Source organism: Podarcis vaucheri (genome assembly GCF_965113315.1).
Source record: "Podarcis vaucheri genome assembly, chromosome: 8".
In the NCBI taxonomy this organism is placed as follows: domain Eukaryota; kingdom Metazoa; phylum Chordata; class Lepidosauria; order Squamata; family Lacertidae; genus Podarcis; species Podarcis vaucheri.
Genome location: NC_138766.1, coordinates 47223403 through 47249731, shown reverse-complemented (window position 1 = coordinate 47249731; position 26329 = coordinate 47223403). Strand labels below are relative to the sequence as shown.

The 26329-nt window shown below is 43.2% G+C and overlaps 1 protein-coding gene and 1 long non-coding RNA gene across 2 annotated transcripts in view; one reads left to right on the top strand and one right to left on the bottom strand.

Annotated features, from left to right (window-relative positions):
* Window positions 1-704: 704 nt before the first annotated feature.
* The window catches only part of EMILIN2 (elastin microfibril interfacer 2), a 43633-nt gene continuing 18008 nt past the window's right edge, over window positions 705-26329 (top strand). The window contains exons 1-4 of the mRNA XM_082235128.1: window positions 705-1334; window positions 5172-5294; window positions 14904-15079; window positions 24253-26142. Of these exons, the coding sequence (XP_082091254.1) occupies window positions 1216-1334; window positions 5172-5294; window positions 14904-15079; window positions 24253-26142 (2308 nt within the window). The 5' untranslated portion in view covers window positions 705-1215. The remainder of the gene's footprint in view (window positions 1335-5171; window positions 5295-14903; window positions 15080-24252; window positions 26143-26329) is intronic.
* Window positions 11724-13397, bottom strand: LOC309539220. The gene is made up of 2 exons (XR_014222774.1): window positions 12810-13397; window positions 11724-12469 (listed from the first exon to the last, which is right to left on the bottom strand). It is a non-coding gene; the product is annotated as an uncharacterized lncRNA (long non-coding RNA).

The following is a 26329-nucleotide window of genomic DNA, read 5'->3' as shown; positions in this document are numbered from 1 at the left end:
GTTAGAAGCATTTGCTGTCTATAGCAGGCATGGCCAAACTTGGCCCTCCAGACATCTGAAGGCAGCCCTGTTTAGGGAAGCTTTTAATGTTTGACGGACTATTGTATTTTAATATTTTGTTGGAAGCTGCCCAGAGTGGCTGGGGAAATCCAGCCAGATGGGTGGGGTATAAATAATAAATTATTATTATTATTATTACTCCAGATGTTTTGGGACTATAATTCCCATCATCCCTGACCACTGGTCCTGTTAGCTAGGGTTGTGGGAGCTGTAGTCCCAAAACTACAGTTTGGCCATGCCTGGTCTATAGCTTCATTCTGCCAAATGGTCAGGAAGATTTGAGTCCCCAACAGGTGTACTGGGCTATGATAATGACCCGTGTAGGGGTAACACGGCTGCCTGCATCCCCTCTCTGTGACGGCTAATCGCCTCCCTTGGCCTAAGTAAGCAGCCTTCCTTTATTAAGCAATTTTTTTTTGGGGGGGGGGGACGGACGCTTGCTGAGTTGCGTAAGATTGTTCTTGGAAAAGAAGAAGGCTCCGCCGAATGGAAAGAAAAGCGGGGAGAGAAGGAGCAGCGGCCGCCAGAGGAGATTCCTCTGTCTGTAGCTCACAATGGCGCACGTGCCTTTCTCTCGGAGGTCACGCAGGGCAGATGGGGGGAGAGGAGCCCTCGAGGAGGGGAGGGGGGGTCAGCGGGCGAGTCTGTCGAGAGTCCCAGAACACCCGCGCGCAGCGGGAAGCGCCTCGCCTCGAGCCCGGTCCCTTAGTCGTCTATTCCATCCCCGCTGCCCCCCGAAGTGCGTGGTTGCGCCCGCCGCGTCCAGGGCAAGAGCGGGGAAAAGAGGAAGGGGGCTGCCGCGCCGCTGTTTGGCCAGGGGAGATGTTTGTGAGGCGAGGAGGCGGCTAAGTCATCCTTCGGGCTCGGGGTGTGCGAGCCGGAGGGCGGAAACTTGGGAAGAACTAAGCGGGGCGGGGAGCGGGGGGTTGAGGAGTCTTGCGTCAGTGAAGGAGTGAAGTGGAGAAGCGAAGCTGAAGCGAGAAGCGGAGTTCGCGGCCGAGCCCAAAGAGGAGCGACGTAACAAGGAGATAAATAGGCTAGGAAGGGGGAAAGGGGTCTCGGGAGAGAGAAGAAGTCTTCAGGACGGAGGCTGAGCTGCGGGACGTCTCTCCTCGCGCCCGGCGAGCCGGTGGCGCGCCAGCTGTGGCGGGCAGCATGGAGCTGCTCCCGAAGCCCCTCAGGTGGACTGTGCCGCTGCTTCTCCTGTCTCTGTCCGGCTGCCTCGGCCAGACCGCGCCGCACTTGCGCCCCAGTCGGCCGGGCGTCAGGAACAAGTAAGTGCCCGCCTCTCTCCGCGCTAGCTTGGGCTCCCCTCAAACTCCGCTCTCGGGCCCTTGACGAAACGCTCCCCACCCCCCGGGAAAAGTGAGCCGCAGGGCTGAGAGCGGCAAGCTGCCTGCAAATGGGCAAGTTGGAGCAAAGTGAAAGGGATGCGTTGCCGGGGAAGAGGGAATTGGTGGGGGTCTGGCGTGTCCAGGGAATCCCCTCATCTTCGCGGCTGCGAAGCTCTGATGAGAGTTTAGGTTGAGTTCCCAGCACATGGTCATCAGTCCCAGCAGAGAACAGAATTGGATGTTACACAACCGGGGTGGGGTGGGTGTAATCTGTATTACTTGAGATGGTTGGAGCTCTTTCTGCAGTGCTTGATATGTGACCAGTGTTAGAAACTCAAAAAGATAAGCTAGGTGACAAATGGTTCCGCTTAAACCAAGGTTACAGTCGCCAAAACGGAATGCCTACTTCCCATTTGGGGGCAAGAAGACAGCTCTAAAGTCTTATTTTTCAAATGATGGACTGACTGTGAATGATTATCAGTTAAACATCAGATGACAACCTTCAGCTAGCTTAACAACTTTGAGAACATAAAAAAGTCAGTTTATCCAGGGGCAGTTCACACATTTATTGGTCTATTCCAACCTCTTTTTCTTAATGGTGACATGGACCATAATGTAAGAGTGTTCTTCACAATTGAGAGCAGGGCACTTGGGTGGGGTAAGCTACAACAATTGGTCCTGCACAGGCTGCGTAAAAAAAGCATTTTGGTTCCCGAAATTCATTTTGATTGTGCAGATAAAATATAATTGACAGAATTCTACAGGATGTGTTATTAGTGTGCAATGTATATTAGGGGGCATCTTCACTTGGTTGCAAGTGGCTGACAGGTACAAAATGCACCTGTTGCCTGGCTGATTTTGAACACTGTGTCTCTGTTATTATTTCTTTTGAAGATTTACAGCTTGGCTTGAATCATGATCTTCACACTTCACATTGACAACCTCACAACCATGCACATATAACTCAGTAGGCCTTAGTTCTCCAGCTGATAGTTAGGGCCAGACTCTGAAGTTACCAGTAATGTATCTTCTTGTAGGCAGTGGACTTTTAGATGGTAATATTGCATTTAGGCATCCTTTGGGATTTCCACCCCATAATACTGCCATGTGGGCCCTACGGATTAAAGCCAGTTCAGCCAGGGCAATTTGCAATTGAATCCGATAGCTATTTCTAGCGGGGTGGGAGGAAACTAGGTTTCCACAGTTGCTCCTTCTTTGGCCAACTGATGGGCAAGCCCTTGTTGTGATGTTCTTCCTGGGAGGCTGCTGTGGACTGGAGGAGGGCACTTTCCCAAAGTCAGTATTAAATGAAGATGCAACTGGAAGCTCACTCAGATTCTTTACATGGAATTGGGGAGGGGAAATATTCTCCTTTGCCTCAGGCAGCAAATGTATTGGACCAGCTCTGTTGACAAAATGTAGGTAAGACATTTCTCAAAGGCTGTGTCCGCATGTGCCCTATTTGGTTGGCTAGTTGAGCACTGGGTGACATAACAATATACACAGTCTGCTTGTGTTGGGCACGGACAAGTTGAGCACAGACTAGATATTGAAGGATAAACAGCTTGGGGGGGGGGGGTTTCAGGCTCCATAGTTCAGTTCAGTCTACTTGTGCTATACCAATTCTGTTTTTGGTGCCTACTTGTGATCCCTTTTTGTGACTAGTAACAGCAGAAAGGTATTTGCTTCTTTTTAGTAATTGTTTCTTCCACCCATGTAGCACTAAATCGTATTGTTAAATGAAGCTCCTCAATTCTCAAGCAGTGAGTAGTTTAGGGGGTATCAATGAAGAGTTTAGTTTCTTCCAGATAGAAAAAGCACTGGAGAGTTATGCTGCCTTTGTAGTGTTTTATTTATTTATTCAAGTAGAGGGAGACTTTTAGAAGTAAACAGTTTAAAACAGGCAGACAACTCACTGATCCTTCATCTGATTTCTGGACAACTTCAGCTTGGAATCCCTACTGTCTTTTCCCTGCCCCCATCTAGTCTATCTATCTAAATCTAAAACTCTATCTCCAAACCCGCACTGCCAACTCCTCTGCACACATGTCTCTGCAAAAGGACTGGACTCAGACTTCATCCTAACCATTAGCTCCTTTTGAAGAAATATCAATTGAAAATTGCTGTTAGCAAGCAATCACCCAAACAGCATTCACCTTAAAAGGTGATCTAGTCCCTCTAAAAGCTCTAGAGAGCCTATAGCTCATCCTGGAAAAGATGATAAAGGGACATAAATTGAAAACATTCAAGATGATTCATAGTTACTCATTTCCATATTTACAAATGCATTTCTTTCTCCAGTCAGTATAACCATCCCCGGTAAATTATTCACTCTTTAAACAGCATTATTCCTTTCCAGAATACAGACTGCATTCACAGTTTACAGAACAAAGAGACTTAACAGCAAAGTTATATTCCCAGGTTTTTAAATACTTTCTGGTTCCATTATATTGTTTACAAAGAACAAAACAAAATGACCATCATTTTACCCTCTACACAAAACTGTAGATTCAGGGCTTCACTTCATGCTTCCATAAAGACAAGGCAGTTTGTTTCTTGTTCTTTTCAAGCATGGTATAATTTCCTTAAATATAACTGAATCTCACTAAGTCCTCAATATTTAGCCAATTTTTAAATGATGCCTGGGGTTTCACTAACATGGGTAAAGCAAGGATGAATTAATGTGCCTTAGAACCAGGCAGTAAAACTGCAAGTGTAAAGCAAGCATTAATGCAGCTCCCTTATGAACAAGTCTATAAAACAAGTTTGGATTTTCCCCCAGCTTCCATTTAGACTCTTATCAATTGCTTGTGCACATGCAACTTACAGCATACTCTCCATCTTCAAATCCCAATTGCCAACTGCATATGACTTTGTAAAAACTCTGAAGTCTGACCGCACTCTGCAGATAACTTGCTCATTCAGGAAAAAATATATCCTAACCTTTAAATTCCCTCTGTGGACAGCTGATCATCCATCATAAGCAATCTATTTAGCAACAAAGGGTTGGTCACCCAAGTGTCCTACTACAGAGAGATGGAAAAGACCAAAGGAGGCCATTTAGCCCAGTGCCTTCTCACAAGGCCAGAGAACATGGTTGATTCCTTAACATCCAAAGTTATCCACCCCAGATTCAGTATTCTGTGGCTTCAGTTTAATGTTAAGCAGCCAGTACCACATTTGTGTTCTAACATCAAGCACCAGTTGTTCTCCTAATTGCATCATAATAAACTATTTTGCTGGGCTGGGATGTGTATTTGGTCATTTAAAGTATCTGCATTTGTTCATATAGGAAGAACAGAGCAGAAAGAAGAGTGTACCACCACACCCTAGGTTCAAACACAATCCTTGTCAATTTGATATGAGATGCTTTTATTCCTCCATTTCAGCCTCTACTCTATAGTCACCAGCTATATTTAGTGAGAATATAAGTTTTAACTTGGTGCATTTTATTCTTTTAAAGTAAGCTGGGTATAGTTGAATACTCAAGTTCCACAGTAGCATTCAAGAGACTACTTTTGTTACATCTCCTTACAGCTTTGAAATTGGCTTTACAACCCGGCTAATTAGCCGGTATTACGCTAATAATAATAATAATAATAATAATAATAATAATAATAATAATCAGATAATTTCAAGTCTGTCTTCTCTGCCTCTTGAATGGAATCTTTGTGGTTGTATATTTGACCCAGACAAATGGCTAATAACTTTCACTGTTTGATGGCTTAACAGTGTGTCTGTCCTGTTCTTGTCTCCCTCTCTTCTTCTCCCCTGCAGGAACTGGTGTGCTTACATTGTGAACAAGAATGTGACCTGCTCAGTGCTGGATGGCACAGAGAGTTTTGTTCAAGTTCAGTACTCCTGTGCCTGGAACCAGATCCCCTGCCCACATGCTCCTGTGTAAGTAACAAAGGAAGACGAGGAGGAGACTGAGTGGGTGGGGAAGTATTTGGTCATCTTTCCAGCAGTGAGGTATTCCCATATGTAGGCAGAAAAATCCTCTGCTTCATCACACAACCTAGTACGGCCGTGGAATTCTTCACGTTTCACCATGTGGGTACTTCAGGAGGATGTGCACCATTTTCTAACATCTGATTTCTAAGCCGTAGTATAAGCTGAACAGAACTTGCTCTTTTTATTGCAAACATGAGGCAGCTGCAACTAATTAGAGCTATGTTGACTCTTCTGTCAACAGATAATACAACAAGTTACCATACATTATTCAACCAAAGGAAGGAAATTGCAAAAACATTACCATAGCATAACTACTTTGGGGTTGGCATCAGTTAAGATTTTTTTTTTTTTAACTCTGATTAAAGTTGAAGCAATTAGTACCTCAATTTTTGCAGCAGCTCTGTGAACACCTGCTGCTGAGTACAATTACATTCCTTGGCCTACAATCACCTGCAGGCTGTAGTCCTGCAGAGCAGTCATAAACTTTGCTGTAAATCAGTGCAGGTCCTCTTCTTTGAAATGCCTGGGTGGAAGCCAAAATGTTCCAGTAATTTTGAGCCTGTAATTTTTTGCAGTGTGTGCTGCCCTGTGATCCACATGGACAAAAGGAATATAAATAAGGGCTATAATGTTGGTGAACAGAATATACAGCCATTGAAGTGGCTATTTGAATAGGCCATCTCAGCAAACCATCCAAATTTAGGAGATGTTGCCATGTGCGCAAAAATGTATTCCATCACCTGCTCTCAGAATGGTGACAATTTTAAGGTCTGGACAATATTTTACTCCCTCACAATCTGAGAAAACCTAGCAATTCAGATGCTCAAAGCCCTGTTTCTGTGTTGCTTGATAGTCTAGAATGCTTACACTCAAGCTACAAGCTTCTGGGCTATATAGTTTATTTCGTAAGGGAGGAGGACTGGGAGAAGAGCATATGGAAATCTTGCAGAATAGTGTACTGGCTTTCATGAAACTACCCTGGAATAAGTCGTAAAGAATTGAAACTATCATCTTGTGTTAAATGGAAATCAGGTGCCTTGGAAATCTAGATATCTTTGCCAATGTATGTATGTCTGCATCTGGAAGAATGCTGTGAGTATTCCCGCCCTCAGCAAATTTACTATTTCTTCAAAATCATGTGAAAAGAGGCATACAATTAGTCACCTCCTCGGGTGTGTCAATTATGGCTTTACATTCTGATAGTCAAAGTCGGGATGCGGGTGGCGCTGTGGTCTAAACCACCGAGCCCCTTGGGCTTGCCGATCAGAAGGTTGGTGGTTCAAATCCCCACGATGGGGTGAGCTCCGGCTGCTTGGTCCCAGCTCCTGTCAACCTAGCAGTTTGAAAGCATGCCAAAAAGTGCAAGTATATAAATAGGTACCGCTCCGGCGGGAAGGTAAACAGCGTTTCCATGCGCTGCTCTGATTTCGATGCTCCATTGTGCCAAGAGCAGCTTAGTCATGCTGGCCACATGACCCGGAAAAACTATCTGCGGACAAATGCTGGCTCCCTCGGCCTGTAAAGCGAGATGAGTGCTGCAACCCCAGTCATCTGCGACTGGACTTAACTGTCTGGGGTCCTTTACCTTTTTTTTTTTTAGTAGTCAAAGACATCCTAACAAGTTATGTAGTGCAATCCTATACAAGTCAACTTGTAAGTAAATCCTGCTGTATGCATTGGGGCATATTCCCCAGTATGTTTGTTTAGAGCTGTAACTATTGATCAGCATTTTTGTTTTGTGTGCTTGAATTTTGCAGCACAAATGCTTTTGGCAAAAAAGTAGCTTGCCTTGGCCAAAAAAGAAGCTTACATTCAACTAAACATTGACAACATCAGCTTAATTAGAGGAAGCTGTGGTGAGATGTTCTCTGTGTAATGTTCCCTGTTGATTCTTTTCATAGTATCTTAACTTAATTGACTACTTTATAATACTTTAAAGAGAGAAAGAGGAAGATTGGATTGGGCTGACTGATGAGAGGTTCGGTCTCTCTTTCTCTGCCCCCATTGGGAGTAGTTCCACTTAACACAGTAGGACTTACTTACAAATAAGTATGCATGTGTTTGCATTGTGAATTAATAGAACAGCTAGGGTGGCCTGAGCAGGTACCTTCACTGGCCTGAGAGAGACCAGCATGTGGGTACAGATACGGCAAAAAGGTCCCTCCCATGTCTTTCTAAGCAGAAAAACCATGTGGTTGATAGGGCTGCCTACCAGGTTAATCCTACTAGGAAGGCTCTCACTGTATCTATTGTTATGAGGCCTAACAAGAAGTCTCAGTAGGACTGCCTTGAATGGCCATCTGAGCATGCTCAGAGCTGTTTCTGGAAGCCACGCCTCAAAGCCCATTATTTGTAGCTAGCCAGGAGAAGGGTGTGGTGGCTAGTTTGAGCAGCTTGTGTTTTTAAATGAATATTCATCAAGAGAGAGCAATAGTAGACAGGGTGAGTATCCTTTTATAATATCAATTTTTAAATCATTTTTGTGACTGGGTGAGGAGAAACGGTTGGTGGCTTCTATGTGTGTTGTAACTTTCAACACTTGTGTATTATTGGAACTCTAATGTTTGTACATAGGCTAGAGATGTATGGATGTTTTGTATTCCTGTTTTTCTTTAGGTTTTAAAAAACACTGTGCTGCTTGGTTGGCTATTGTGAGAATAGGATGCTGGACTAGATAGGCCTTTGGCCTGATCCAGTTGCTGATCCTGAACTACTGTGGTGATTATATACCATGGTGGATATGTGTGTTACATTATTAAATACAAACAAAGATTTGGTGAGACTGATGCACTCTGTGCATGCTCATTCTATTTATTTCTGAGGCTTATAGTTCCTAATCATGTCTCCTCTACTCAAGTCTGTGAAAGGAAGGTGTGATTTGTGAGTAGTTGGTGGTGCCCTTAATCTGCATCACATTTTAATTGTATAGAATATTGACTGTACATTTTCCTTCTCAGTAAGCCAATTGGCAAAAGCCTTCTTGTCTATACCTTTGGAAAACAAGCACACCAGTGGCTCTGAAGACTTAAGTTTACAATCCTCCTCTCTTGTCACTGGCTGTTTGGGTACAGTACTCATATTCTTTTAATCAAAGGGGCAGTCAACTAGGTGCCAACTATTTGTAAAATTGCAGTGCTTAGGTTCCACAGTAGCTTTGCAAGGGAGGAGGATGGGGAGAAAATCAGAAGAATTTGGACACACCCCTGGGACCACTCATTCTCCACATCCCTGAGACCCCCTAGCAGCCCTACTACGTGTCGTGGGCATGAGCTGCTGCTGGGTAGCGGTAATACACAGAGCCCTAATCTGTATAAGGATATTCATCAATGCATGCATTGCATGGGCTTAAATGTCTTGAGATAAAAATGGCTTGGGCAGAATAAATGCAGAAATCTGTCCTAAGCTGAAAACTTGCATCATATGTAGACAATACTTTTAAGTATAGACAATCTTCGTTTTGCACATGGGTTATATTCTGGACCCCTGCATACGTCAGCGGGCCCCACATAAAGCATTCTGCCCCGTCCCCATTCCGCTCTTTTAGTAATGTGTTCAGGTCACTTCTGGATTCATCGCAATGTGTGTGTGTGCATTTCCATCGGTCATTGCCGGTAGCCTAAAATTTGTTCTAGTAAATTTAAGAGTAAAAAATGGTTTTGGATGTCTCAAAAATATTTACAAAAGGAGCACTGCTGTTACATAATCAGGAATGACTCCTGGATGCGCTCAGGGAAAGGTTTTTCTGTAGAGGCCCCATCTTGCTGATGGGGAATGCTGCAGAGGGACAGTGTATTGGAAACAAAAAAAAGTTATCAGTGATCCTTAGTATTTTGGCATGTTTGATAGTCTCAGTTTGCTGGATGAGATGAACTTTTCTGGCCATGTGTCATTGACCTAAAATTGCCCATTTTTGTCTGTAAACAGTGAACAATAGACTCCTTCTCATCTATGGGTTGCAAAGGGGTATATTTATTTCATACAACATTCATAACTTACTGCATAATTTCAGAAAAACTCAGTATGAACGTTTGATCTTTGATAATACTTGATGGGAGTTGTAAACAAGCTCTTTGTTGTATTCATTCCTAGACAAATGCACAAATAATGTTAAAATTCTCTATATTTCATAATACAATGTAGTGTACCTCCAGGCGAATTGAAACAACATATTTCCAGTGCTGCGGAGCATAAAGCACATATTCTCATGGTCCAGAACCTATCAAACTTCTTCTGTCTTCTGGTAACATATTGTGGCTCCTGCTACAGTATTGACATGGGAAATAATATGAAATACAGTTGTACCTTGGATCCTGAATGCCTTGCAAGTCGAACATTTTGGCTCCCGAACGCCACAAACCTGGAAGTGAGTGTTATGGTTTGCGAATGTTCTTTGGAACCCAAATGTCCGAAAGAGCTTCTGCGGCTTCTGATTGGCTGCAGGAGCCTTCTGCAGCCAATCAGAAGCCGCGCTTTGGTTTCTGAATGTTTTGGAAGTTGAATGGACTTCCGGAACTGATTAATGTTTTGGGCTACAACCATTAGCTTCAGCCCACATGGCTAATGAACAGGGATGGTGAGAACTGTAGTCCATAACACCTAGAAGGCACCATGTTGGCCAACCATGAGAGAAAGGTTTCCCCCAAGGATGTGGTATTCTGTTAGGGGAGAAACTACTAGTTATCTAAAAGTTGCATGAACTACAGTGTTCTCACAGCAGAGGTTGCTTTAACTTTACTTTTGTATATAGCTGTACAGTGGTATCTCTAGTTACGAACTTAATTCGTCCCGGAGGTCCGTTCTTAACCTGAAACTGTTCTTAACTAGAGGTGTTCTTTTGCTAATGGGGCCTCTTGCTGCTACTGTGCTGCGGGCACACAATTTCCGTTCTCATCCTTGGCAAAGTTCTCAACTCGAGGTAACTCTTCCAGGTTAGCAGAGTTTGTAACCTGAAGCGTTTGTAACCTGAGGCGTTTGTAACTCAAGGTACCACTGTGCATGTAGCTGATTATTCTTGATGGCAGTGGTTCTTTTAAAAACGTTATTTTATGACATACTCTAGGGTTTTGCTTATTCTTTGTGGACCATTATGTATTGTTCCCATACAGAATGTATTTTGCCCAGCTGGCAGATTAATTCTTCAAAATATTATGTGAAATTCAACTGTAAATGAATATGTCCTGTACTTCTTAGACAGAATAGTTTATTTGCTTTTTCTAAGTGAAGGACTACAATAATGCAGGGGAAATATAGCAATAATAAAGCCATATACTAAATTCAACATAAAACTGCAAGTGAGTCACAAGAAATGAACCACCTTACCATGGTCGCCATTTTCCTGGAATAATAGTTCCCCTAGAACTTTAATTACCGTATTTTTCGCTCTATAACACGCACCTGACCATAACACGCACATCGTTTTTAGAGGAGGAAAACAAGGGAAAAAATATTCTGAATGAAACAGTGGACGTATCATTTTTGTGCTTCATGCTGTGGCCACAGACATGTGATCTGATGGTGAATTTGGGGTGACCCAATGCAAAGATCCTGAGGATCCATGTGGATCCATGCTTTGTAACCACATTTTAAGTGGGGAGGGAAGGAAAAACACAGAAGGCTAAGAATGCAGGAGAGGGCTATAACGTGAGGAAAGGAAGGCAAAAGTCCCCCCACCCACCCACACAAGCCAGCCAGCGCGCTCTCGCTCTCTCTCTCCCTCCCATCTGCATGTTTTCCGGCTGCCTGATATTTATTTTTTTTAATTGCCTTGACAGAAGAAAGCATTTTAACTGCATTAAGAACTATTTAGCAGCGAAACCTAAGCTTTGCCATCCCTTAAGAGGTACACAACACTGTAATCTTCCAGATTGCATGAATTTACAGGCAAAACACTCTTTAAGGATTTCATCCTTTTAAATTGAAGAAAGCATATTTGAATGCTGTGTGTCCCCAAAAACAAAAAGCAGGAAGTCAAATCAGAATTTTAAGCCGAACCTGTAATCTCTCTTCCCTTCACAAACATTGTTCCCTCCGGAACATGGAGAGGAATTACAGGGACGCTCTGCTTTCCTCTCTACTTGCCTGGAGGGGAGGGGCTTTCCCTGCTCTTTGTTCCGTTTCAGCAAACACAGCAACGAAACAGAGCGGGTGGGCAGTAAGACCCTGAGGCAGAATGCAGGAAAGCACCCACTTCCTCTTCTTGCCTGGAGGGGAGGGGCTTTCCCTGCTCTTTGTTCCGTTTCAGCAATCTGAAGCCCGATTTGATTTTTGTCTGATTTTTCGGCTCCAGGGACCACACATTCGCTCCATAACACGCACAGACATTTCCCCTTCCTTTTCAGGAGAAAAAATCTGCGTGTTATAGAGCGAAAAATACGGTAGACCTAGAGGGAACTATGTGCCCTACTATAGAGGACAGGCCTTTATTTGATGGACTAACTAGATTAAAGATAAAAAACCCCGCAAGGATGGGGAACAGGCGCTTTGAAGTTGGTCATCAACAGTTAGCACCTCAACAGGCACACAGGTTACTTGGTTAGAGTCTTCTCCCCTATGGCCACATGCACTGTATATCTATTTAAATTATTGTAATTATTTTTAAATTTGCATCTCTGCACAAAAATTAGCATATGCGCATTTTATGCAAATTTGTATCTTCTGTTGGCCTCCTTTTTGTTGAACTGTAAATGGCCATGCTATTAAAAATGTGTCCTTGTTAAAAAAGTTTATTTTATTTTCATGTGAATCAACCTGGGGCTTATCTGCAGAGTCATTTTGAAAAGTCTTGACCAGTGACCCACCATCTCTGGATGTAATGCATTTTCCAGACCTTCCTTCCTTCATGACTCATTTGTCAGGTTTTCCCATTCATATTGTGTTAAACTAAGTCCCTTCAAAAAAAGGGAAACTATTGCCAGAAACTATTTTGATGACAGGGTTAATCCAGTAAATTGATTTCTAATTAACAGGGAAGAAGGAGGAGAGGAACATGTGGAATAAAGGTGCTTTGGAAGGTTAAAGGCAAGAAATGTACTTTGAAAATGGCATCACTGTGGCAAGGTAGAAAAGCCAAGAGCCTGCCTAAAGTTTTTTGTTAGTTTCTATGGAGCTGAATATGTGGGTAGCTATCTCTTTTAAACCACAGGGCCTAGGACTTGCCGATCAGACGGTCGGCAGTTCAAATCCCCGCGACAGGGTGAGCTCCCGTTGCTCGGTCCCTGCTCCTGCCAACCTAGCAGTTCGAAAGCACGTCAAAGTGCAAGTAGATAAATAGGTACCGCTCCAGCGGGAAGGTAAACGGCATTTCCGTGCGCTGCTCTGGTTCGCCAGAAGCGGCTTAGTCATGCTGGCCACATGATCCGGAAGCTGTACACCGGCTCCCTCGGCCAATAAAGTGAGATGAGCACCGCAACCCCAGAGTCTGTCACAACTGGACCTAATGGTCAGGGGTCCCTTTACCTTTACCTATCTCTATTACCAGCCTATGCTATGATATACAAAGGTGAAGGGAGTGAGGGAAGAAGTCCTCTAAGAATACAAATGCAGGTAAGCACTACTTTCTTGCTTTGCGTTTTTAGGATTCACAGGTAGTCATGTATCACAATTCTCCATCTTTCTGATAGTATGCATTACTATAATAGAAAAATGAAAAGATTTGTGTTAATGCTAGCAACAGACATGCTGAACAAGTCAGCTTAGGTTTGAACCCAACAGATTGCCATCAGTTGATTTCAGTAGGACTTTGTACGTGTTCTTGATTTCAGGAAGGCAGCTTTAATTCTTACTTCCCAATAAATGAAAGTGCAGGTGGTAGCTATTATGAGTTCAAGCACTTCTTCGAACTAATTAATTCATTGATGTTTGTGAAACATTTAGGAAACGGTTGGAAATCCCCAAGCGACTTCAAAGGCAAATTTTGTCTTTCTTTCTGCAGCAAGATTTAGGAAGCAACCTTAGGAAATCTGAGCATTTTAGATGGTGCAGTATAGTGGTGCCTCGGGTTACAGACACTTCAGGTTACAGACTCTTCAGGTTACAGACTCCGCTAACCCAGAAATAGTACCTCGGGTTAAGAACTTTGCTTCAGGATGAGAACAGAAATCATGTGGCAGCAGCAGCGGGAGGGCCCATTAGCTAAAGTGGTACCGTACCTCAGGTTAAGAACAGTTTCAGTTTAAGAACGGACCTCCAGAACAAATTAAGTTCTTAACACCAGGTACCACTGTATTTGGGTTTGTGAGTGTTTAGCTTCTTGTGCTGCGTAGCTAATAACAGAGAATCAGCTGAATCCCATGAGGAGCAAATGATTTCATTGTTGGAGAATTTTTAACTGCTGCAGATTCAACAGTAACAAATAAATGAAAATAAGGGAGTGGTACTAAGAGCTTCAACTGTTATGTAACGTAGAATATTTCTACTTGTCTTCTACAATGGACCATTGTAATCCTGGTAGCCTGGTAATCTAGCCATACTCCTTAGCCTTCTTTCTTTATGCAATCTGCAATCAAAGTTAGAGCTATGTCAATCAATAAAGCTCTATAGAACATAATAACTGAACTTATGACTGCTAACTGTAGTTAATGGCAAAGCACTGGTTATAAAACATGGGTCTTTCTACTTCAGTGGACCACAGTTAAGGTTGAACCTGATTATAATTTGTTATTTTGATGTTGTTACTGTAATTGGAAAATAAATAAAAACATTAATATAAAAATGTTAAATAAAGAATGGAAGTTACTTAAAACAATTTCAGTGAATTAATAAAACAAACATCTTTAAATATCAAAATGCTTTATTAAACTTTGAATTGCGTTGGTGCAAAGATACTACAGTTGAATGCATGTGAATCAGATTTACTAGGCGTAATTCAAAGCAGTTAAATACTGTTAGGGTTAGAATATCTCTTTAATGACTTTAAATCACTTCAAAGTGGTCACTGTTGTCTCTAGCAGTGAGTTCAAAGAATACTCATCCTAGCTAAATTGCTTTCACAGTAATAAGTAGTTAGACATACATAAGAGAACAGGGAGGAAACAGGATAGTCATGGGTGGGCAGGATATTATATTTTCCCACTCTCCCCCTACTCATTACAGGGATTGTTTATATAGCTCTCTAACGACTTTAAATCTCTTAAAAGTAGTCATTGTTGTCCTCCTACATGGACAAAAATGGAATGATTTATTATTGTTTAATATGGAGGAATGGTTGCTGAAGTTGATATGTTTGATTAGAGAAAAACTATTGCTGACATTTATTAATAATAGTTAGAGAACCCCTTTTGGACCTTTTGGGTGAAAAGGAAAATGAATGAATTTAAGACATTTGGATCTGAAGATTGGGAAAATATTGCTTAACAGAAAGTCGTACAGTTGGATGCCGTGCTAGAGTGACTGTTTTGAATAATTTCTTTTATATAACTGACAGGTGGAAAATCAGAAGTCCCTTTTATTTTTATTCTTTTTATTTATTTTTATTTTGCTTTGTTTGAAAGAACCCCCCCCCCCAATAAAGATCACCATAATATGTTAATGCTACCATTTTCATTTTATTTATTGCAGGTATCGTACAAGTTTCAGACCTAAATATAAAATAACATATAAGACAGTAACAGAATTGGAATGGAGATGTTGCCCTGGATACATGGGTATAGATTGCAAAGAAGGCACACCACAAAAGCCAAGGTCTGCTGTTTACCCAGCACAGCTACCAGCAGATGACATGAAGCCAAGCTTGGGTAATTATTTTCTTTGAATTTTGGTATGCATGTCCCTGCCCATAATTTTTCTTTTTGCTATGTTTGACATAGCACTTGCAATCCAAAGTGTTTTATTTATTTCTCTGCCATTTATCAGTCTCATTAACCCTTTGAGGTAGGTTTTTGAGGGCCCAGTCAAAGATCCATCTCACGTGTACCCCAAAAATCTGATCTGGAGGGTGCTCCAAGCTTGCAGAGCTGTTTCTGAGGGTCTAGGAGGTTGTGGAGGAGACAGGAGAGGAAGAACAAGCATAGTTGCATGGACAGAAGTCCATGGAGCTGCAGTATTGTATGTGCATCATTATATATCTTTTTAAAAAACCAATATTTTTAAAGAACACTCTGTTAACCATATTGATAGCATGGCAGTAACTATAAAGTTTTATTAAAGCAAATGGACTGATGGCAATCTGTTGGGTTCAAACCTAAGTTGACTGTTGTAGTATAGTGAAGCCTTATTTACCTAGGGATCCATTAGCCACGCCATCCCCTGGACCTCGGAGGGAACAAAAGTACCAGGAAAGCAAAATCTTCTTTGGAGAAAAGGGTTTATTGAAAATCTGTGCACAGAGATAATCTGTACCCAGAGACAACCAGCTGGATAGCTCCTGAAAATATTCTGGCTGTACCGCAAGACACTTCAGCAGACTTTCTTATACTTGTCAGAACACTCTTCCCCCTCCCACACCTTCCCCAGACTTATTGCTTGCTAAACACATTTTATTGCTTGCTAAGCATTCCTGTCTTTTTGCTAACCAAGCACTCCCTCCCCTCTCCTTCATACACGTGTCTTTTCTCATTCTTGCATTAGTAAGCATAAGACAGAAAAAGGGGCCTCTTTAGCAACAGGTCTGGTCGGTTATTGCTTACAGTAGCAGCTTCTGCTAGCCAGCAAGGCAGGAAATGAACTTTTGTCCTGCCAGCCAAATTTAGCACTTCAGTCACTGGCGGCGTGCTAACTGTCTGGCCAAAATTTGCAAAAGTTGCAGAAGCACAGGATTAGCACAGGAATTTACTGCAGATAGTATTTGAGAACAACCTTTCTTAGGTACAGAATACAAAGCACAGAAAATATTGAGAGAAACTTTTCCCATCTTCCTTTACTCCCTCCTCTTTTTTTTGAACAATCTATCACTTAGATTCGTTCTGGGGTAGGGGTCTATATTCCCTCATTACAGCAATCACGCGAGGTCCCACCATGCGAGACATCATCTTTCCCATCATATTCTGCAAGCATTGCATCAAGCAGGGAATACAAAAGCAAAGAAGCAATAGAAGCATTAGTCAATATCCTCCCCATCCATCCACCTGGGAAGATGCCATTACAGCCAGGGTATATGAACTTACTTTGCACAGAGGTGACATCTGCGGTGTCACAAGTGCAATGGCAGTGGGAGACACCAATTGCTCTTTTACTAATAGGTTCCCTTTTTTTTTTTTTTTTTGCGACACACAGACCCACTCATTTACCCTATGGACACGGAGGGGTGATGGATGTATCCACTGAGGCCAGAAGTGAGAATCTGGGAGGGTGGAAAGATTGTGGATGGTGGAACGGTTAAGTGGCAGTGGGAGGAGCGGCAGTCCACTCGAGGCATCTGTTGGGGGCAGGGTGCATACTAGACATTTAGACTTATTGACAGAATGGGCTACGCTCATGCCAGCAAAAGAAAATGCACATCCCTATGACAAGGGCGGTTGAGATAACTTCCACCCACCAACCCCAAGAATGCCAGGGCTCCTCCCTCCAATATTCAGGGGTCATTTCTGATATTCCTTTACTGCTGAAGGGCCCACTGATATTCGTATTCAATTATTTGCCGGGCCTCAGGGGTAACTTTCCACTTCTCTGCTGAGGCACCTACTATGCGGAGCAATTTCCCTACAATCCCTTGTGGGTGGACTGGGCTCTCGTGTTGTCTCTTCAAGATATTATACCCAAAAGGGGCTTCTCCCTCTTCATATATCAGCATGCACCCACAGGAATATGTCCACCCCTGCAATGGCCTGACACTTGGGGTGACTATATCAAGGGGTTCCGGGCCCAATACCAAAAGTCCTGGTGGTGCCTCTAAATTGGCTGGAGAACAAGTGTCTACGTTGGGGACGCTGCCCGCGGGCGCCCCTCCCATCCAATTATTCAGCCGTGCGTAGAGATACCAGCCTCCGGAGTGATATCAGCAAGGCGGTCGTCACTGGAGGGGATCTTCAGGATGCTGAGACACAGTCCAATCTAAAGCAGCTTTCTTCACTTGAATGTGGTGGACCCAAGGAGTGATGCCAGCGACCTTCACAGCTGCGGGTGTGGAGAGCAGATGGGCCCTTCCAGCACGGTTGCAGTGGTGCCTGGGACCAGTCTTATCCACACCTCGTCACCTGGCTCAAACTGGTCACGCAAGGAGTTCGGGCCTGGGTCCACCTGTTGAGAGAGAGAATCTCGAGAGAGTGACTGTACATAGTTACTCAATTGCACATCTTGGCTAGCATATGGAGTTAACATTCTAACATATGGGACTGGTCTCCCAAACAGAACTTCAAAAGGTGACAAGTGGGTCCGTTTGGACGGAAGACTACGGACCCTGAGTAATGCCAAGGGCAACATGGTCACCCAATTAGACCCGGTTTCCTGTGTCAGCTTGGACAGCTGATTCTTTAGAGTCCTGTTCATTCTTTCCACCTTTCCAGAACTCTGGGGTCTATAAGCAGTATGCAGCTTCCAATTGATCTGGAGCGCTTTAGCCAGTCCCTGTAGGACTACATGAACGAATGCTGGTCCATTATCAGATCCTATGGACCTTGGCAATCCATAGCGAGGGATGATTTCCTTAAGCAGGCACCTGGTTACTTCAATTGCCTTTTCAGTCTTTGTTGGCCATGCTTCGACCCATCCGGTGTAGGTGCACACTGCCACCAGCAGGTAGCGATATAGTCCACAACGGGGTAATTCAGTGAAGTCCACAACAAGATCTTCCATAGGTGCAGTTCCACTGTGCTGAACTCCCGGGGGAGCCAGTGGTCCGATTCTGGGATTATTCTTTTGACATAGCAGACATTTCCTGGAAACCTGGGCTGCCAGTTGATAAAGGTGGGCTATATAGAAACACTTTGCCAGCTGCTTGGTGGTAGCATCTGGTCCCATGTGGGTTGACTCATGGTATCTCTGAGTTATCTGCCGAGACAGGGACTCTGGAATCCATATCCTGTCATCTGGGGTGAGATACCATCCTTCTTTGGTCAATGTCAGCTCCTGGGCATCTGCAGTGTCCCTTTCCTGTTGTGTGTAAGCCGGCTTGTCAGCGGTGCTTAAAATTTCTTCTGGGATCAGTGCTCCAATGATCGGAGCTGGGGCCAGTTCCCGGGCTGCTTCCTTGGCCACCTTGTCTGCCAGTCGATTTCCTCTGGCCACTTCCCCTGGTCCAGTTGTGTGTCCATAACAATGGATAACCGCTACTGCTTCGGGCTCCCATACAGCATCCAGAAGGTTCAATAAGGCTTGTGGGTGGGCCACCTGGTTTCCTCTGGAGGTAAGCAAACCTCTTTCTTTCCATAAGGCTCCATGGGCATGTAAAGTCAGGAATGCATACTTAGAATCTGCATAAATGTTTATCTTCTGTCCCTTTGCCAGGCTCAGGGCTCTGGTAAGCGCAGTTAGTTCTGCCAGCTGGGCCGATGTTCCAGGTGGGAGTGACTTTGCTTCAATCACCTGGTCTTCCAGGGCTACCACTGCATAGCCTGCCTTCCGCTGCCCAGCCTCGTTTGCCTCGTCTTTGAGATCAGGCCTGCTGGAATATACTTCGTCCATTACTTCAATGCAATCGTGCATCTGCTCCTCACCTTCTCCTACCGGCAACAGGGTAGCTGGGTTGAGGGCAGTGGTGACTTGGAACTTCAAACGTGGGTGCAACAATAACATCTGACACTTTCTCATCTTTGCTTGGGAGAGAAAATAGGTACCCTTCATGTCAAGCAGTGCTGGGACTGCGTGTGGAGTCACACAAACAGTGTCTTGACCAAAAGTAAATTTGTCTGCTTTGTTCAGTAGGGTGGCTACTGCCACAACTGCTCTCATACAGGGGGGGGGCAACCTCTGTTCTGTTGGGGTTAGCTTCTCTGACAAGTATGCGACAGGTTGCTGCCAATTTTTCAGTTTCTGGCATAAGACTCCCTTGGCTACCCCCCTGGTCTTCATCTATGAACAGGTTGAAAGGCTTCTCGGGGTTTGGATGCCAAGCGCTGGGGCTTGTTATAATGCCACTTTGAAATCCTGAAAAGCCTGTTGCTGTTCCCTGCCCCATATAAAAGGATCCTTCTCTATTCCCCTAGTTGACTCATGCAGGGGCCAAGCAATGCTTCTGTAGTTAAAGCAGAAGCAAAGCAGGAAACAGCTTGCTTGTGGTTTTTCAGTTAACAGCAGTTTCTGGCTAGGCAGGAAACGACCTCTTGACCTGTCTGATTTAGACTTTGCAAGTTACTGCAGTTTTGAGCTGTTTAACCACCATAGCAGAGTGCAGGAATTTACTATGTGTAGATAATATAAATTATACATCATTATAAGTGGGATTTTAGGTTTTAAAAATCCCTTCAAACAGTTTTATGATCTTTGCTGGATTCTCCTCAAAAGAGGGGTTCTGATTTTTCCAATTACAAACATCTGCACTTGGAAAGGGTATATGCTGGACCTTGTAGGTCTGTGGTGCCTTCGCTTGTCCAGCTGGGACAGGGGCTGGTGGATCATAAAACCCTCCGAAGGGGCATTACTCCGGCTGCCTGATCCTTCCTGGTTTTCTCATACTGTCTGTGAGACATAACTTTCTTCGCCGCCTGTCCCCACTTCCTCTTTTCAGGGGTGTAGCATTTCTGCTGCCTCAACTAACAAGGGACTCACATCCAACTTCTCCCTCAAATGGCTTTACAAACTGCTTTAGTCTCTTTTTCTGTTTTTCTGTCCACATTTTCTTTCCTTGATTCATATCATCTAGTGTCTTCCTAAACTCTTCGTTATCTTCCTCTTCTTCCGTCTCACTATCCTCCTTCGCAGGTCCTCCTCCCCCTACACCAGCACCTCCCTGTGCTTCTTGATTTTGGCCGGGGGGGGGTTGTTGGAGGGGCTGTTGCTGGAGTGTAAGGTGGTGGCTTAATCACTCCCCTCTCCTCATCTTCTGGGTCTTCTAACACCAGAGGCTTCACTGTACAAATCCTGTTCTGTGTGTTGCTGTCACAGCAAAACTTTAGCCATGGTAGATTCTTTTCTACATTGGTCTTCCATGTAGAGATATAGGGGACCTGGTCTGGGTAGACATTTAATATATTTTGCCACAGGGGGTTGATTCGCCACAGGGGGTTGATTAATTGCAAATCAAAGCCACGCAGTTCCCTGGGTCGGCAAGTCCACCTCACATAAAGTTCTGAGTCTCTGTTCTTTTCAATTTGAATCCCCAAATCATCACTCTTCGTGGCCGCTTTCCAGTTATTTAAAAAGCATTCAGATACTCTGCTCCTAACAGGGTTTCAAAATTCTCTCACACTCCACATGCTACATATTGTCAGAAAATGCACAACCTTACAATCGCTCGGCCAAGGGGACACTAAGCCTTGGCCCACACTTGACAATTCAGTCACTAGAGTATCTGACATGCAACATACAACATACAAAACACATCAATATAACACACTAAACACACCAAAATAACTCCAGCATGCAATACACCAAAATAATTCTGACATGCAACATGCCAAAAAAAAACACACACACACACACAATTCCCTCTGCCCCATTCCCTTTCCCAAACCTTACTGGCGCCCCATTCCCTTTCCCAAACCTTACCAATTCCTTTCCTGGTGGCACTCTTACTGCTGGGCACTGTATTGCCACGCCCAGGTGAGGCTGATCAGGCCTCTGGCCCTTTCCCTCGGGCCCCTAGCCCTTTCCTTCGGGCTTACCTTTTTCCGCTGCGGACCTGTCCCCTCGGCGCCGTCCTGTCCTCTTGTTCTCCCTCAACTAGATGTCTCCACTCCAGAACAGTGTGGCTGGCTCCCCCCACGAAACAGGTGGGGTGCGCACGGGAGCCTGCAAACGCTGCTGAGCTGTTCACCTTGGTTGAGCCTGGCCCTCCGGTCCATATTGGGGAGGGGGCTTATCCCGGACGAGCCCCCAGAGAGATGAAGCCTTATTTACCTAGGGATCCATTAGCCACGCCATCCCCTGGACCTCGGAGGGAACAAAAGTACCAGGAAAGCAAAATCTTCTTTGGAGAAAAGGGTTTATTGAAAATCTGTGCACAGAGATAATCTGTACCCAGAGACAACCAGCTGGATAGCTCCTGAAAATATTCTGGCTGTACCGCAAGACACTTCAGCAGACTTTCTTATACTTGTCAGAACACTCTTCCCCCTCCCACACCTTCCCCAGACTTATTGCTTGCTAAACACATTTTATTGCTTGCTAAGCATTCCTGTCTTTTTGCTAACCAAGCACTCCCTCCCCTCTCCTTCATACACGTGTCTTTTCTCATTCTTGCATTAGTAAGCATAAGACAGAAAAAGGGGCCTCTTTAGCAACAGGTCTGGTCGGTTATTGCTTACAGTAGCAGCTTCTGCTAGCCAGCAAGGCAGGAAATGAACTTTTGTCCTGCCAGCCAAATTTAGCACTTCAGTCACTGGCGGCGTGCTAACTGTCTGGCCAAAATTTGCAAAAGTTGCAGAAGCACAGGATTAGCACAGGAATTTACTGCAGATAGTATTTGAGAACAACCTTTCTTAGGTACAGAATACAAAGCACAGAAAATATTGAGAGAAACTTTTCCCATCTTCCTTTAATAGTATTATAGCAGTATAGCAAATTAACAGTATCAAGTTATAACACTTTACTTTTCTTTCATTTAAAAAGCCATGGAAGCATTTCAGCAATAATTTAAAAATTGATTTTTTTAAAAAAAGGCCTTTTTTTATTACAAAAGGTGGTAAACATATATCATCAGTCCTGGAAGTGTTACAAGCTAAACCCCTAGCACAGTTATTATATGGGGCTCAGATTTGGACAGGCACTCACCTTAGATCTATGGAAGCTGTCCAATTAAAGTTCTTAAAGCAAATTTTCTCTGTACCACCCTGTGTCTCAAACACATCATTGCGCCTAGAGGCTTATCTTCCCTTGGTAGAATTACGGATTTGGCATAGGACACTTAACTATTGGCTTCGCCTAAACTTAAATCCCCCCGGTCTAATATCCCTAATGCTGCAAAATTGTCACAAGAGCGCCTGGGCTAAAATTGTCTATCAAAAACTTCACTCGTGTGGTTTATCACACAACAGCTACTCACTTTGGGTTTTAGCAAAGCAAACAGTCAAATTTGTCAGTGCCTAAATGATATCGAGCATCAGAACAACTTGGTCACAATAAGGAAATTTTGCCCATGGTATGAAAATTTTCCACCTACCCATTTCGACTCTTTGGTACCCTATCTGCATAACCTGGCTATACTAAAATATAGACATGCTTTTACTCCACGAGATTGAATGTATTTCCCTCAGCTGTATTTGAGGGACTATTCTAACAGATTCCACACACAAAAACGCTTATGTCCCTGTTGAAATGGCAGTACCGAATCGGTGGCGCATGCCCTTCTGGCTTGCACTCTTTATAAAGACTTGAGGAATGAGGTTATCACCCCTCTTTTATTGTCCATTCCGGGTCGCCCAGCCACTGCCACAGTGTCCTTTCTCTTGGCAGATCAAGATGAGCAGGTGACAGCAAGGTTTTTAGCTGGGGCAATTAGAATAAGATCCACTATTTGACTATTGATTCAAAACCCTAAAATGTATTTTATATAATTAACTTTTTTCCCTATTCTTTGTGTATCGTATTGTTGTATATCATGTTGTTTTACTGCTGTGGCCAATGGCTGACGCAAATAAAGATCCATTCATTTATTCATAAATGGTGTGTGTGTGATGAAATGGCATTCACCAAAAGAGTTATAATGAATATGTGCTGAACTTAAAATGGCCTCACCCCAGCAGTGTGTGGGCAGAACATAGGATGTACACACAGAAAAAGTGCATTACTGCCAATAGTAGAAATTTAATTCAAATTTCATTTGCAGCTTACAACAAAAGAACAGTGATTTGGTAGTGCTGGGCCACCCTTTTGGAAGCAGCTGTAGTGCCCATGAGCTTATTTCATATTTACAAGTTCAGTGATATTTTCAGAATGTTGTATGGAATGATTCTGTATTATAAGAATATGAGGGTTTTTTTAATGCTAGTGCTTGTCACTAACTTGATAAGTTAGTGATGACTTTTAAGCTACTTTGTGGAAACAGAGCCTAGAACCAAGAGCTGGGTGGGGGCTGTTCATGCAGGTGAACATGCTTTCTTCTGCACAAGAAACTTTTGCTAGTCTTTCTTTCTTTCTTTCTTTCTTTCTTTCTTTCTTTCTTTCTTTCTTTCTTTCTTTCTTTCTTAACATATTCCATTTGGCAAGGCCAGTTGTAATATTCAGTTTGGATGAATTGGGGCTGGTTTTCCTTGATGTCATGATGCAGGCATTTCTGCTTCATTGTCAGGAAAATGTTCAGGATTTAGGTGCAGTGGCCAATTTGCACAGCTGTAGCAAAAGATAATCAGTTTGATATGCAATATCCGCCCAAAGTACTGTGCATATTTCAGTATTTGAAAGGGCAGCTTAGGTTGCTTCCCTGTATAAGCTTTTTTGTGCTGACTCCCATGAAAGTACAGAATGATGGACTTGGATCATAGTGAGATCAGCACAGATGATGCAGTCTCAAATCAGTATCATATTTTGTGTGTGCATTGATTGTCATATTCCTAGTCTGGTGGAGGAGTGGGGAATTTGTAACCCTTCACATATTGCTGGGCTACAACTCCCATTATCCTTGACCACTGGGCATCTTGACAAGGACTGATGAGAGTTAGATTTCAACAACATCCATCATCAGACTTCCTACCCTTGTATTAAAGCATAGAGCCAAATATAAAAGAAGTAATTCACTTTGAAGGAAAAACATGGGGGGGGGTTTGAGAAAGTTGTAAAGATTTATCCCTCTGAACTATCTAAGTCAGTTTGGGGTTTTGTAACTTTAAGTTTAGTTTCAAATGCTGTTTCCACATTTTTCTTTCTTTTCCTTCTGCAGACATTAATCCGAAGCAAGAACAGCAGGACTCTCAGGATAAAAGAATTCAGCTCCTTGAGGATGAAGTATTCCGCCTTACACAGACTGTGCTAGAGCTTCAGTCCTCCTTAACAGGTGTGAATGAAAACCTAAAGCTTTCTGTTCAAGAAGATGCAAGTCGGATGCTTGTATCATGGTTGAACAACCTTCATGACCGTCCAGAGCCTGACAGTACGGCTGAGGGCGATACAAAGAAAATTAATGTGTTTGAAAGTAAAGACCAAAAGGAACCTGGAATAGAAAATATAAAATCTGAACCAACAGAAGATGGATTGAAGGACAAAGATGACAGGGTGGAAGAAGTGAAAGCAAATGGCTATGAAGCACAATTAAAACAGCTCCAAGAAGCCGCCCAAGGCCCAACCGTCATGATGCCGAGTAGCCAGTTGTATCAGCAGTACATTGATGCTAGGTTTGAAGATCTGAGACAGGAGATTTTGGAAGGATTTGAGAAGAAAATGGCAGATCTGAAAAATTCCTGTGAGTACAAACTGATGGATATTCAACAACATTGTGATGATCATGAAGCCAGCTGCCAAGGAATAAGGGAACTTATTGGAGAGAAAGAAAATGACCTCAGAAAGGAGATAAAACATCTTCAGACTCTTATCCAAGCACCATCAAACCACTCAGTTTGTTGCAGTAGTGCTGAAACTGATGCTTTTGGACAGCAGCTAAAACATTTGGGTGAGAAGATTGACAGAACTGCAGAAGCAAATAGGATTTTAAATGCCAGAATAGATAATGAAATGAAATACATAGCCACTCCATATCTGGAAGGCAACTTTGATGCAAAATGGGAGGAAGTGGAAGCCAGGATCAATGTTACAGAGAGAAATGCTGAACAACACTGCTTTTACATTGAAGAAACTCTTCGTGGCGTTATAGCTACTGAAGTAGATGAAGCGAGAGACATATTTGACAAAAAGCTTCAGGCACTGGAAAACCGTCTGAGTGCTACTTTTCTAGATGTTACTAATATCACAAATCCAGATGAGAGAAATGTTGATCTATTATCAATTTTGCATAGCAATTCAGGGTCTGGAAATGAACAGTTTGTCTCTGAGATAAATATTGTGAAGAACAAACTGCAAGATATTGAAAACCTTTGCAGGCAGAAATGCCAGCCGGTATCACACAATGTGGAGGGCCTCCAGAGAGACATAGAAAACTGCAACAGTAAATATGATGTATTGTTTTTGAAAACAGAGGGTAATTCTGGTCTTTTAAAATCCTTAAATGGCTCTTTAAGCGAGAAATTTAATTTAATTAAAGGCAGCCAACGTGACATTCAGAAGCTTCAAAAGGATTTACGAATTATTCGTTATGGTCTGAATGCTATTGATAAAAATGTTAAGAAACTTCAGGGTGGTTTGAGCAGCTGCAATGAACAACTTCTAGGTATCAATTCTACTTGTGAAAAGGTACAACCTGATGCTTTCAGAAAGGTAGATGAAATACAGAAAACAGTAGGCAATCAAACTCACCCAGACAGGAATTGTTGTAATGACTTAAAGGATAGGATGGAACAGCTAAGCACGAAGCTATATTATAACCTGAACAAATGCCAAGAGAAATTGCCTGGTGTCTCTGATATGGAGGGTAGAGTGTCCAGTGTTGAAAAAACCTGCAGCAAACTAGATCAAGTGTCTAGCAGCCTCCAAAGGATAAGGGAGGGATTAAACAAACATGTCTCCAGTCTTTGGAACTGTGTCAGTAAGATGAACAGAACTATAATTTCCCATTCTAAAGATATTTCTGGACTCAAGAATTCATCCCAGCAGTTCCACAGCCAGTTCCACAAATTCACCATTGACCTCCAGAATCTGATGAAAACTAAACCTGCCACATGTAAGTTAGCCTCCCTCTTTCTAGATGCTAATTTTTAATTTTAAACAAGGTGACAACAGGGGTAAGCTAAACAGATTTTAAAATAACAATGTACATCATGGAGAGCAGACGGAATTGTGTTCATATTTTTACTTTCTACCTTTGTTTTTTAAATGTGGTTTACTGAAATCAAACATTTGGGGAGAAT